Source organism: Oryctolagus cuniculus, chromosome 15, assembly GCF_964237555.1.
Source record: "Oryctolagus cuniculus chromosome 15, mOryCun1.1, whole genome shotgun sequence".
Taxonomy (NCBI): Eukaryota; Metazoa; Chordata; class Mammalia; order Lagomorpha; family Leporidae; genus Oryctolagus; species Oryctolagus cuniculus.
In genome coordinates, this window is record NC_091446.1 from 61,585,503 (window position 1) to 61,597,840 (window position 12,338).

Genomic DNA, 12,338 nt, shown 5'->3' on the forward strand with positions numbered 1-12,338 from the left:
TTATTCACACGTGCTTTGCATCTGCCTTTGCTAAAGCCATCTGGAGCCATAGGCCTGGGGCCACTGCCACAGATCACAGCAGTTCAGCCACAGCTCCCAAAAGGGCGGGGCTGCTGGCCTAAGAGCCACTGGCTTGCTAGCCTGAAAGCCCCGCCTTGGTCTCCAACAAAGGCCGCAGCTGCCACACTGCCCCCTGCAGGCGCCGCCTCCCCCACCTTGCCCGCAGCGCCCAGTCCTCTCGTAGCCTCCACCACCACTGCCTTGGACCCCAGCCTGTTCCGGCGTTTGTGCTCAGCTCACCCACTCCTGCGTCGGGAGCGGCGGAGCCACACTGACCCCTGCCCTGTTCCCACGCACTGCCAGGCATGCTCAGAACCCCACTGGCTCACTAGATGAGGTCAAAGGAAGGGTACCACCGAAACGCCGGGTCCTCGGCCGACTTCCTACTTGCCTGGGTACCTCAGAGAAGGGACACACCCAGCTTTAAGGGAGACGCCACCCCAGGAGGCAGCCCCCATCCTCTGTTGGGTCACTAAGTCCAGATCAAGCCCACAGGGGCAGGTCAGAGGGGTGCTGAATAAGACCTCTCCCCAGCCCCCTGCCTGCCCCAGCAGCAAAGATGGTCCTTTTGGAGGTTGCCAGCAATGGTGAGGAGACAGAAATGGCTGCGCTTAGGGAGAGGAGAGCCACTGTCCGGAGTCCACAGTGTCTTGCAGAAGCAACTTAGAAAGCCTGTTGGCTCCTTAAGTTCCTTCCTGGGCCATGTCTCTGAAGGCTGCCCAGAGAGATGTTGCCCTCTGGTGGCCAGGACAGGGAGTGCCTGGAGGTAAAAGCGGGCTTTCCCGCCTGCCCGGAGCTTCCAATCCAGGGGACTCCTGGTTCTCCAGGTTCTGCTACCTGGAGCCCTGATCCAAGGCAGGACAAGCTCCACCTCCTTTCTTCATGAACATCACAAGCCCACAGAAACTAACTGTGTGCTGTTTTGTTCTTGCTTTTGTTTTGCAGTGACGCCTCTAACCGTGGATTGGCCTGTGTGTGTGTTTGTACATAGAATATTTATTTTTATACAGTTTTCACTTTTTGAAAATGCCAGAAGTACGATGCATCTTACAGATTATTAAAAAAAAGAAAAACTGCATATTTTGTACAGAAAATGCAACCTCTTTCCTTTTGTTTACAAGATGTTTTGTACGAGTCTCTAATACATTTTTTGTGAGTACAGCTGGAATGTTTGCATGAAGTCTGTGCACACTTACTCAGTACTGATGCTTAATAAATCATTGTGTTCCGGTGCCAAGGGGCAGGGCGGGGCGGGGGCAGCCAACACTGAGGGGCTGGCTCACATATGCACAAATTCACATAAACATGACAGTCTATGATATTATCCAAGCTAGGTGTTTCCAAGAATGTTTTAAGCTCTTAACGGATTTTCATTATTAAAAAGAAATGAAACATGGCAGTTCACGGCCCTGATTAATCACTGAATTAGACACATTCTTTCTTGGGCAACCAGAGAGTCCCAGAAGCAGGGGTCCTCAGAAGTATGGAGAAATGTCTGGGAATGTTCTTGGCCAACTGAGGGAGGGAGAAGGACTCTGTTAGGCAACGAATATGGCAACACCCAGTTCACGGGAGTGCCATCGAGCGTTTAAGCTTCAGTTGTCGCAAGGGCCTCCGGGGTTGCAAAGGGGCCGGATGCTACTGCTCATGGCTGGGAGAGGGCTGTATTTGCTTGCCGTTTTGTTTTTCCCCTTTTGCACTATAGTCACTAGGCCCGGCTACTGCTGACCATGGCTGTTCACTTAATATGAATTTTCAAGGCGACACGTGTGCCACTCAGAAAGCACTCATAAATCTGGGTCAGATGGGGACAGGACATGGTTTTTATCTCTTAATAAAAATAAGATATTCTTGCCTTCCATTCACAGTGCACTGCTTAGTAAAAGTGTCAGGGAACCTAGTTTCTCAATTACTAAAGATTGATTTACTTGAGAGGCAGAGTTGCAGAGAGAGAGAAACACAGAGAGAGGGGCCTTCCATCCTCTAGTTCACTCCCCAAATGGCCTCAATGGCCAAGGCTGGGCCAGGCCAGAGCCACGAGCCTGGAGCTCCATCCCAGGCTCCCAAGTAGGTGGCAGGGGTCTAAGTACTTGGGCCGCTTTCCACTGCTTTCCCAGGAGTGTTAGCTGGATTGGAAGTAGAACAACCAGGACTCAGAATTGGTGCTCCTGTGGGTTAAAGGAAGAGCTGGCCTCGCGCACAGACACCCACACCTCCCTATTGCAGCCCCACACTGCCAGGCCAAGGGCCGTCCTCCCTTCCCTGCAGCCTGACTTCTGGCAGAATGGGGTGCAACGGAGGCAGGGAGAGTTGGGGTCAGCTGGTAAGAGATGGGGAGCACTGTGCATCAAGCCGAGACACTTGCTTCTAGTTCCTTCCCTTCCAGGAACTAAACGGTCTGGCCTGCGGCCACTCACAGCAGGTCTGCTTCCTGAGCCTTCCTTGGTGAACTTGGGTGACATCCGTGGGCCCAGCCTTCTTCAGCCCCCTGAAACCCTCTGATCGCATGGGCAGCTCCTGGGAGGGCTGGGGCGCCGGGCTATGTGGCTGTGAGTGCAGCATGCGTGGAGTTGATACTGCAGCACTGGGTGCAGCATGCGTGTGCTTCGTGACCCTGAGTGACGGAACCACGTGGACCTGTGCTCTGCAGAAGGGAGGTGGGCACTCAGCCCTCCGAGGGGCCAGAGTGGCTGGACGGTGGTTTTCCTCACGCTGGTCTCTACTGGGAGACTTTAACAAGTTTATTTAAAAGGGAGCAGGGATTAAAAGATGAGCTTGTTTTAATCACCAAAAAATTGGAAATGTGTGCTGAGTTTTTCATCACACACATTTTCCATGGACCCTTTGGAGACCCCTGATGCACTAAGAATTCAGAGAGTAAGCAGCATAGCGCTGGCCGCCTGGCACATAGGAGGATCCCCACGACCCCCCAGAAACACTAGGGGACCCTGGCTGGAGTGGTAACCCCTTCCCTCCAATTAGTCCCTCCCTGGCTTCCTCACGCCCCATCCCACACTCCGCCAGCCTGGCCTCTCCCCCACCTGGGACTGTGACAGGTCAGGCACCCAAGGCTCTACCTGGAAAAAGTGGAGAAGGGCGGACTCCTCGCGAGGGGTTCAGAGGAGCCCCAGCCAGAGGGAGGGCAGGGCAGGGACCTGGGAGAGGAGCTGGCGCGGCAGACGTTGGCCCCTGCCTTTGCGCTTGGGCCCTGCTCTAGGGAGAACCTTCCAGGGAGCAGGAGCGTGGGCTGTCTCACCTCTAAAATCCGGGGTAAGACAGAAAAAGGGGTAGAGAGAGAGGGTTCAAATCTCAGGAGCCTGGGGGTCCAGCAAGGTAACTGCTGGGACCTCCTGGCCCAGGGCGCCCCTGGAAGGTGCCAGTCCTCAAACGTTTGTTTCTCCCTGCCTCTGAAGGGCCAGAGTCCCTGGTTGGTGGCCAAGAAGTGAAGCCAGCCAAAGTCCAGAGAAAGGGGGAAAGCACCTGCCTTGGAGGAGAAAGATGGAGGAGCAGCCCCTGGACAGAGGGTCGCCGGCCCAGCCCTTCCCAGGGGCCTGGCTTGAGAGTGTGACCAGGCAGAGCGGGGTGAGAGCCCAGCCTGGGGCATCAGCCTCGCCCACCTGCCGTCCTCCAGCCAGTTCTGCCGCCGCCCCACGGCCGGGCCACCGCTGACGCTGCAGCTTCAAGGACCCTTAACTCCCGTTTCTCGTGGAGAATCGTGGTTCTTGACCCACCCCTTACAGAAAGGGCTGCAGCCCTCATCCTGCTCCCAGCCTGCAAAGCCTCGCAGGAGGCCGGGGCCGAGCTCTGTCACCTCGCTCGGCTCCTTCCCGCCAGAGTGTTTACTTCCTGGGGTGCTGCCACCCCCTCTACTTCCTTTATCTCCTGGGTGCTTTTCAACATCGTGAGCTGGCACATGTACCAGGCTGGAGAAGCAAAGCAGACGAGAACGGACAACTGTGTGGTGCACGAGAGACGCCCCCAGCACGACCGCGCTGGCCGCCTGGCAGGTGCAGGGCGGTGCCCTGCGGCGCCCCAGCCTGTCCTGAGTCTGTCCTGAGCCCACAGGGGTGTGCAGCAGCAGTGTGCAGTTTCGAGAGGGCCTCAACCCCTTCCTGCGGCAGAAGTGTGAAGTGTGGGAGGGACAGTGCTGGAGGCAGCCACCTGGCCTCTGCCTGCTTCCCGCACGAGCAGGGTGACTGCCTTCACGTGTCCACTGCAGGACAATGACACTGTGGCGACAGACATCACCCTGGCAGGGTCTCACATCAATGACAGCCCAACACCCAAGTCGCAGGTCAAGCCGGTACCCTAGCACCGCAGCCATGGACAGGTGGCCTTGGGTGGCCCGGGGCGCAGGTGGATTCAGTGCAGACCAAGGGAACCCTGGGAGGCCCGAGCCTCAGCAGGGAGGCCAGGCAGGAGCAAGGCAGAGAGCTCGCCAGGGGGTGTTCCGAGGAAAGAAAGACCTGCTTGGAGGATCTGACACCCAGAGGGACTCTCCACGTGCCCAGCCCAAGGCAGAGAGGCTGCCTCCCCCGGGCAGTCTGGGGCTTTAACCCTTGTCTAGGATTCTGACTTTGCAGCCAGAACATCCTTCCTCAGCCCTGGAAGGCTAAAGAACGTGCAGAAGAGCAAGGTGAGTTTGGTTGCTGTTCCAGTGTCAGCCCCACGGAGCCTGTCAGAGGGCGAGCCTGCCTTCACCTCCCTCCCCGTGTGGCAGCTCCTCGGGCTGACGGGAGTCAGAGTGGCCTGGATGGTGCTGGCCTGGATTGGTCTCCACCTGCTTTGGGGTCAAGGGCTCATGCATATAACTGGATGCGGCAGACCTCACAGCTAACGGACCCAGATGCGAGCCAGACACGACGAGGGTCTCAGCAGGGATGGTGGGTGACCAGCTGTCCCCCCAGGCCAAGAGGATGGGACAAGCAGCCCTGTGAGAAATGACACACAAGTGAGCGGGGCTGAGGCCAGGGCAACTGGCAGGATCCCAGGCGTGTCTGCATGCAGCCAGACCGGCCTGCCCTGCACCACACCCATCAAACACGGCCACCTTTTGAGACAGGAAACAGCCGGCCCAGGGCTCGCTGTAGGAAGTCTAGCGAAATGGCCTGCTCAGACATTTTTCTTGCACTCCACTCATTCCAAAGACAACGTGTTTTATCTCGCAAAGTCCGCCAGAATAAACGTGCCTGCAGCTCCCCCAGCCAGCAGGGATGCGCTCCAGGCTGGGAGTGAGAAGCCTGCACCCTTGACCTGAGCACGGCCCACTGCGGGGCAGGGTGCCCTTGGCAAGGGGCTCCCACGCCCGGAGACACAGGCTGGGGCTGCCTCTGCGAATGTGCCCGCAGTGCCACGCAGGGCGGTCGGTGCCACTGTTCAGGCCAAACAGCTCTTGCTGCTTGTAGACGACCCTCCTTGCACTGGAGTCCCTGGAGGAGCAGTCTACTGATGGTCCCAGACAGGGCGGCTCAAAGCGGGCCCTCCTTGACGGAGACACGCTGTGGGTGCTGGGTAACCCAGACACCAGGTGGGTCTGGAGGTTGCTGTCTGAAAGGAAATTCTGTAAGTGTTCATGGGGGTGCTTTCCTTTGGCCCAAAAGAGGAAACTCGGCAGGTTGGATTTTTTTTTTTTTTTTTTTTGGTGTTAAAATTCCAAGGACCCATTTTCCTGGAGCAATGAGGGCGTGTTCCTCTCTTAGGGCACCAGCCCAGGAGGCCTCGGAGGTGCTGGTCCAGCTTCCGGCTCCCGCTTCTTCCTTCGTCCACCTGGGCTCTCAGAGACGCGCGTCAGGCTGACGTCTGTGGTTCACAATCGTCACCCCAGAATTTAGACTTCAGTCCAGTGAACTGAGGGTGTCGTGCATGTTTTTAAGTCAGCCGGAACCTACTTTTCAGAATGGCACAAGGTCAACCACTTCTCTGGTTCTCTAGGTGAGGCAGGGGGGGAGAATGGTTCGAGGAGTCCTAAATGAAGGAAGCACTAATTGGTGACTTTTTCCTTGTGATAATGACCTTTGACAGGGACCTCTCCATACTGCAGGCAGAGGGTCTTTTATATGGAAGAACACGAGCTTGCAGATGGTTTGCTAACGGTTTTGGTTTTTTGGTAGTCCCTGTTCTGATGCGGAGGTGAGATGTCTTCCTTTTATGAATTTTGTAATTTTCCTACAACTTTTAAAAAGTTATTTTATTTCCTCTCCGAACTCTCCTTTAAATTGGAAGTGACTCGCATGAGGCATTCTGGTGCCAAGCCCCTTCCCCCGGCCCCACACACACGAAGACCCCCATCCTGCCCTGGCCAGACCCTCGCCCACCGTGGTGTGATGTCTTTTTACTGAAGAGAGCTCAATATTCTACATCCAGGGCCTTCCCCGGGCTGCCAGGCCAGTGTGGCTCCCCATGATGCACTGCTGCAATACCACCGGGAGCGCTGCCGGCCTCCTCGCCTGCGCAGGCCGCTGTGAGAGAACTGGCCTGGTTCTACCTCTCACTGCCTTCGGCTCTCCACCAGACCCTTCCCAAAGCCACAGAGCGAGCGGACTCTGACCCAAGGCTGATGACCCCGGGGCTCAGCACAGGCCGTCCTCTTGGCTTTGGCTTTCTCTAGCTCTGCCCACATTCCCTCTTGGCATCCTGGTGATTGCTCACCTCCTGCCCTTCCACCCGCCCTTGCTGTTCCTGTTTCTCATTTCCCACCCCAGACCACATGGCTCCCTCGTCCCTGTCCGCACCTTCTCTTCTGCCTCCATTCTCATCCTCCTTCCCACCCTCTAGGCCCCCAGGCCCCCGACACCTCCTCCGGTCCCTCCCCCTAAGTGCTCACCTCCAGTCAGTGACAGCCTCAGGAGAAAACTCCCCCACGTGCCCACGCCTGCCCAGCCCTCCTGCTGTCTTCCAGGTCAATCGGTTCTTGGACAGATCTGCCTTACCACTCTCTCCACAAGAGGGAAAACATAAACCCTGATTTTGGTTTTTAGTTTCTTTTCTAAATCTGATAACGCATTGTTATGAGGTCCCACTGGTGAAGAAACGCTTTGGTTCCTTTGGTTTTTGGCTTCAAGGTCATGAGCAAAGCCTCCAGGGTTCCCTGTTGAGCTGCAGTTGAATATGTCGCAGCCAACCTCGCCCTATGGGCCTGTGACCCGAGGATGGGGTCAGGCCGCTGTACAAAGGGCTGCGGTCTCCCCAGCTCCCACACACCGGGGGCTGGATGTTGTACCTTGCGATTCTGTGATTCACTGAGTCAAACACACTTTTCCTTATTAGGATTTCGTTGTTTTTGACCACTTGTCCGTTCTTTCCGAAGAGGTTTTCTGCCTCGAGCCTGGGTTGATGTCCATTCTCTTCCCAACCAGCCAGGATGAAAGGTAGAAGCAAACAAAGAGCAGGCCAATTCCCCGTGCTGGCAGAGCCCTGCTTGCGGCCTGCAGTAGTGCTCCTATCTCTTCCCTGGGGAACCACTTGGTCTCCCTTTGGTGCCTGGGTGGCTGGAATCTGGGATTAGGTCCCAGAGACAGGCAGAGAAACACAGGGCTTGGTGTTTGTAGCAGAAATCAAAGAATGAATCTTCTTCCTTAAAAACAACCTCTTTGGTTTATGGCTTAGCCAAAAACAACCAAGTCGGTTCCACGGCCAACCAGGATCCCCTGAAAGACCCTTAGTGCTTCCCATGAGTGATCAGAGGATGCAGGTTCTTGTTGCCATGACCACCAGAGCTCAGTGTGCATGTTTTAGGAGGATACGTGTTAAAACGTTCATCTCTCGCCAAAGAGGTTGACAAAGACTGTGTTCAAGAGAAAATTAGCCCCTTCATTTTATATGGTAATGGGAGGTTCTTGCAGGCTGAAATACGATTGTTCATAGAACCTGCCACAATGCCCACAAGCCCTCACCCGGGAAGGACAAGGCAGGACAGAGCAGGTTCCTGCCGTAACAACTGGCCGAGACAAGCCGTCCCCTGGCACACACACTGGGGGAGCAGCAGCTCTGTGTTGAGTCACAGCCTCCTGCTGAGGCAGCAACTTAATCAAAGGCCAGGGCTGTCCTCACCAGGGGCGGCCCAGAGGCAGTCTGGCTTCTCCAGGGGTTTTCTGAACTAGCTGCTGTGCGGTGGCCCTCTGAGGGCCTTTCCAAGGTGCTGTGATGCCGACCATTGGAGCTCACCGCTCTCGGCCTGTCCACACCCGGCTGCTGGCCGTGGGTGCGAGCGGTCTTCAGGGCTTCTCCTCACCACCCATAGCGGCTGCAGCCTATGACGCCGCCTGCACGGAGCACAGTCCTCCCGTGGCTTCTTCAGTCAATGACCTATAAGGGGCTCTAAAGAATTTACTTCTCCCCTAGGTTTGAGAGCTTTCTTTATAAGAAAGGCGATCGAGTCTCATACCATGTGTCAGGGCCTTCTAGCAATGGCCTCCTGCCAGGAGAGCAAGACTCTGCCCATCTCAACAGTGTAAACTTGCACGGCATCCCAGGCCCATCTGACCGCAATCGGATTTCACGCCTTCGCTGCCTTGACTCTCCCTTTCCTTTAACCTTCCTTTTCTCCTTTTCTTGGTGCATTTGATGTACAGAGTTTAAATGTGCAGCACTGATTCCCATGATGAGCTGAGGTTACGGAACAGTCTTCAGCTAATTTCAGAAATGTTTGCATCTTCACAGCCAACTTAATATATGTTGTACTGTTGCTAGCTTCGTACGTGTAAACGCCTTGTGGCATATCTTGGTGCTTTAAGTTCTGTCTTTCTTTGTGATTATTATCACTAAGACTCTCTTATCATTCTTAATTTTGAACATTTCTTCTGGTGCCCTCAGTTTATTTTTTTCATCGCCTTTGTTGTTTTGCAAGCTTGCTACTTGTTTGTGCAATTCAGCAGAGGAGAGTGCTTTGCTGAAGCAGTGAGCTCTTTGATAAACAGATATTGACCCGAAAAGCGTGGTCCTTTTAAATGCTACCTATGTGGTTTTCCTCCCATTATCAGGTGCTATTTCAAAACGTGTCTCTCCCTAGATTGTTTTGTCCTTTCCATATCTGTCTTTGATTTTGAGCTGCCAGTGCCTGAATCCCAGGTCAGTGGTAGGTATTTACCTGGATGGTGGCACTGCTTCTTCATCTCAGTCCTTCCAAGCAAACATTGGGTGGCAAGAAAAATGCCCACGTGGCCAGGTTTGCCTAACAACCCAATGACCGATGGCTTCACAGTCAGGTCCTCGTGTGTTTGGGGAGTGGGGGACAGACCCCTGGCTGTCCCCATAACCTCATCTGTTTGGAACTTCTTGCCCCCCACTTCCCCACCTCTAGGTAGGTTTCAGTGTGAGGCTTCAACCTGGCAATCTAGAAATATTTGGTGAGCCAGGCCCTGCTCACCACTGAGGCACATGCTCTCGGCCCATGGGAAATCTTCCTTGCTGGTCTGAACAACCCCGTCCCAGGCAGTGTGATGCCTGGCACAGGTCTCCGAGTGGCGAGATGGAAGACTCAGGTTCTGGTCCAGGTTCTACCACTGGTGCACTAAGTGACAGCCATGCCAGGCCTGGGGTCTACAACGGGCAGGGCTGGTTGTTCACTGCAATGCAAATATTACGTGTGGAAGGACTTAGTTGAACAAAAAAGCCTGTTTCTTATCAGGTATTTGTGCTACTGCCCAAAAGTGGAGGAGTTTAGCAAAAAGGACAAGTGATCTTTTAAGTAGGAAGCCTGCTGCCTGGAACCCCACAGGGGATGGGGGGCAATGACTGGAACCACAATGATATCATAGTTACCCCAAAGATCAAGGGTGAACAACCCAAGGGAGGAATGTGGGAAGATCACTTACTAATCGTGCCAAACAAAGGCTCTGTTGGAGAGCACACGAGCTGAAACCGAAACAGCAGCTGGCTAAATTAGTGAACAGGGTTGGACAAGAGTTATCTTGATGCCTCTCAACTTAGAAGGAAAAAAAATCAAAAGCCAGAAAATTCCTTGCTGAAATTGTGACCCTTGCTGTCTGTGTTGTCCTAGAATTTTATATACTATTTTGTACTTATTCTCTATGCTGTAAATACTTTCGGTTGTAAAATATGTCAATATTAAGTATATATTTTGTTCTCTCTTTTCTAAAATGGAAGTGGATCCAAGGAATAAATCACAAATCATCTATATCTTGCTCTTCCTTTTTTCCATTTTTAAGAAATTTTTTACTTTTACTTTAATGTCCTTCAGAGGGGCAAGTGTCTCATGATTAAAGAGAACGTTCATTCCTGACTAATTGGAGTAAGATGGCTCTACAGAGAGAGGAGAGGAAGTGGGGTCAGGGAGGGGCATTCAGCGCCCACCCTCCCATTCACAGGTGTGGGGCCCAAGCTGAGCTGCTCAACCTCTTGGGGCTCCATCTGAAACTCAAACCAGCTGTCACTGTCACACGTCCAAAGTTGTACTCGAATACATGGAACTACTATGACTCAACTGTCCGTGTCCAGGGGTGGGAGCAGAGTTCTTACTGACGCTGCAGTCATGCTCAGTCAGCCTAGGGCTCTCCAACTGCTTAGGCCATCAGAGATGCAGCCACTGACCTGTGTGCTTTTGGGATCTGCAGGGTGGATCCTGGAAGCAGAGACTACACATTTCCTTTTCCAAACAGGGGGACAGAGCCAGGAGCCAGGAGATGTGGGTTCAGGGCTGCCACTGAACGTGACCATGAGCCCTTCCTGCCCTGCCAAGCCAGCCCCGGGTAAAACAGCTTCCCTGGTGCTCACCCCTGCCTTCCCCTTACACACTGCCAGTCCTGAACTTCTCACAGACCCTTAAGGCAAAACTAGCAAAACAGGTCGGTATCTTAGGTGCACAGTCCTGTGATTTCCAGTGAAACAGCCCAACAATTCAGAAAACGGCATTAAAAAAAAAGATTTTTGCTGTGTTTTGTTATAAATGACTGATGCTTGAAAGTTCTGGTTTGAGAGTCTCCAGAGAACGGATCTGAGCAACCAAATCTTGGAAAGACGGGGAAAGAGTGGCTGACCTTCCCACGAGCAACCAAGCTACAGAAGGGTTTTGTTCAGGAAAAGGTAAAATCCTATACTCGTGCAAATACAACATGAACACGTGTTAAAGATTTTATTTCGACTCTTGATGAGGGAACCAGGCAGATGTTTTTAACCAGTCCAGGAAACCGTGAAGAAAGCACAGATAGGGAGTAAAGGAATTTGAGCTAAATCACCAATGGAAACAGTCCGTTACCACTGTTAGGACACTGATCAGTCACTTACAAGCTACAGAGGCCCCCACACAGCTCACAGACCTGGAACAGGGCTAGAATTCGGTAGCCCTGCAGGAGGGGCTGCTGACCAGGCAGCTCTCCGTCAGAACACAGTTGCAAAGCCCGGACCTGTGTCACAGACACACAAACTGCTGGCCATGCTTAGCTCACACACTGCGTGGCTGGACGTGCACTCACGGAGGCCCGTGTCTGCGTGCTTACCTCCTGACCTCTGAATTCGCCAAGCCTTTCTCCTCCAGCCCCACCCCCACTTAACTTGGGGCTAAGAATTCTTGACGCAAATAACTCACTCCGCAGAGCTGATCAAAAGCAGATGTGATGAAGGATGTTGACCCTGGATCTCACAGCACTCATCGCTGGCTGAGCAATCAGTCTCCTGGTCTATGTGGCTGGAGTCTTTCCTCCGAATTAAAGACCCCTGACCCTTCATGTCTGTGACTGTTGCCTGGGAAGAAGCTCTTTGCTACCGGCCCCTTAATTCGATGTGCTGACAGTCCAGGTGTCCTCAGAATAATGAGTGGCAATCTCTTGTCTCTCTGACCTCAGAGCCCCATCCAGAGATACTTCATGCCTATCACCCACCTGGTCTCATTACCTGGGCTGGCAGAGTCCTGTGGACTTTCCCTTTCCCCAGCGTTAATGCTAATGAGTGCGGCCATTGTATTCCTGCCATTGCTGAGCAGTGTTTTCCTTAACAGATTATTATTTCAAGATGTGGTGTGGCACTCACAAGTTACATGGCCTTCAACAGCCCTTCATCTCCCAAGGCCTCTGCTTCTGCATAGATATGAAGACATCGGACTCTAAATCTCTGATACTATCATGGTCTACCGTGACAGCTGAAGTCAGATTGCATCGCTGGCATTTTCAATATCATGTGATTATAGCTGCTATTGACAGCTGTAAGTGTGGCTGCAAAAAGGCAGTGAACAGCCTCTTGGAGGAGAGCTTTACAGTGTGGAAGTTGAGAAGAGATTGGTTTGGACAGCCCCGAGCGCTTGTAGATTCTCCTAGTTCATGCCTCAT

The 12,338-nt window shown here is 53.5% G+C and overlaps 1 protein-coding gene across 1 annotated transcript in view; it reads left to right on the forward strand.

Annotated features, from left to right (window-relative positions):
• COL13A1 (collagen type XIII alpha 1 chain) overlaps nucleotides 1-10,197 on the forward strand; it is a 94,002-nt gene extending 83,805 nt beyond the window's left edge. Inside the window, exon 38 of the mRNA XM_051823837.2 lies at nucleotides 1,006-10,197. Coding sequence (XP_051679797.1) covers nucleotides 1,006-1,008 — 3 coding nt within the window. The 3' untranslated portion in view covers nucleotides 1,009-10,197. The remainder of the gene's footprint in view (nucleotides 1-1,005) is intronic.
• The last annotated feature ends 2,141 nt before the right edge of the window (nucleotides 10,198-12,338 follow it).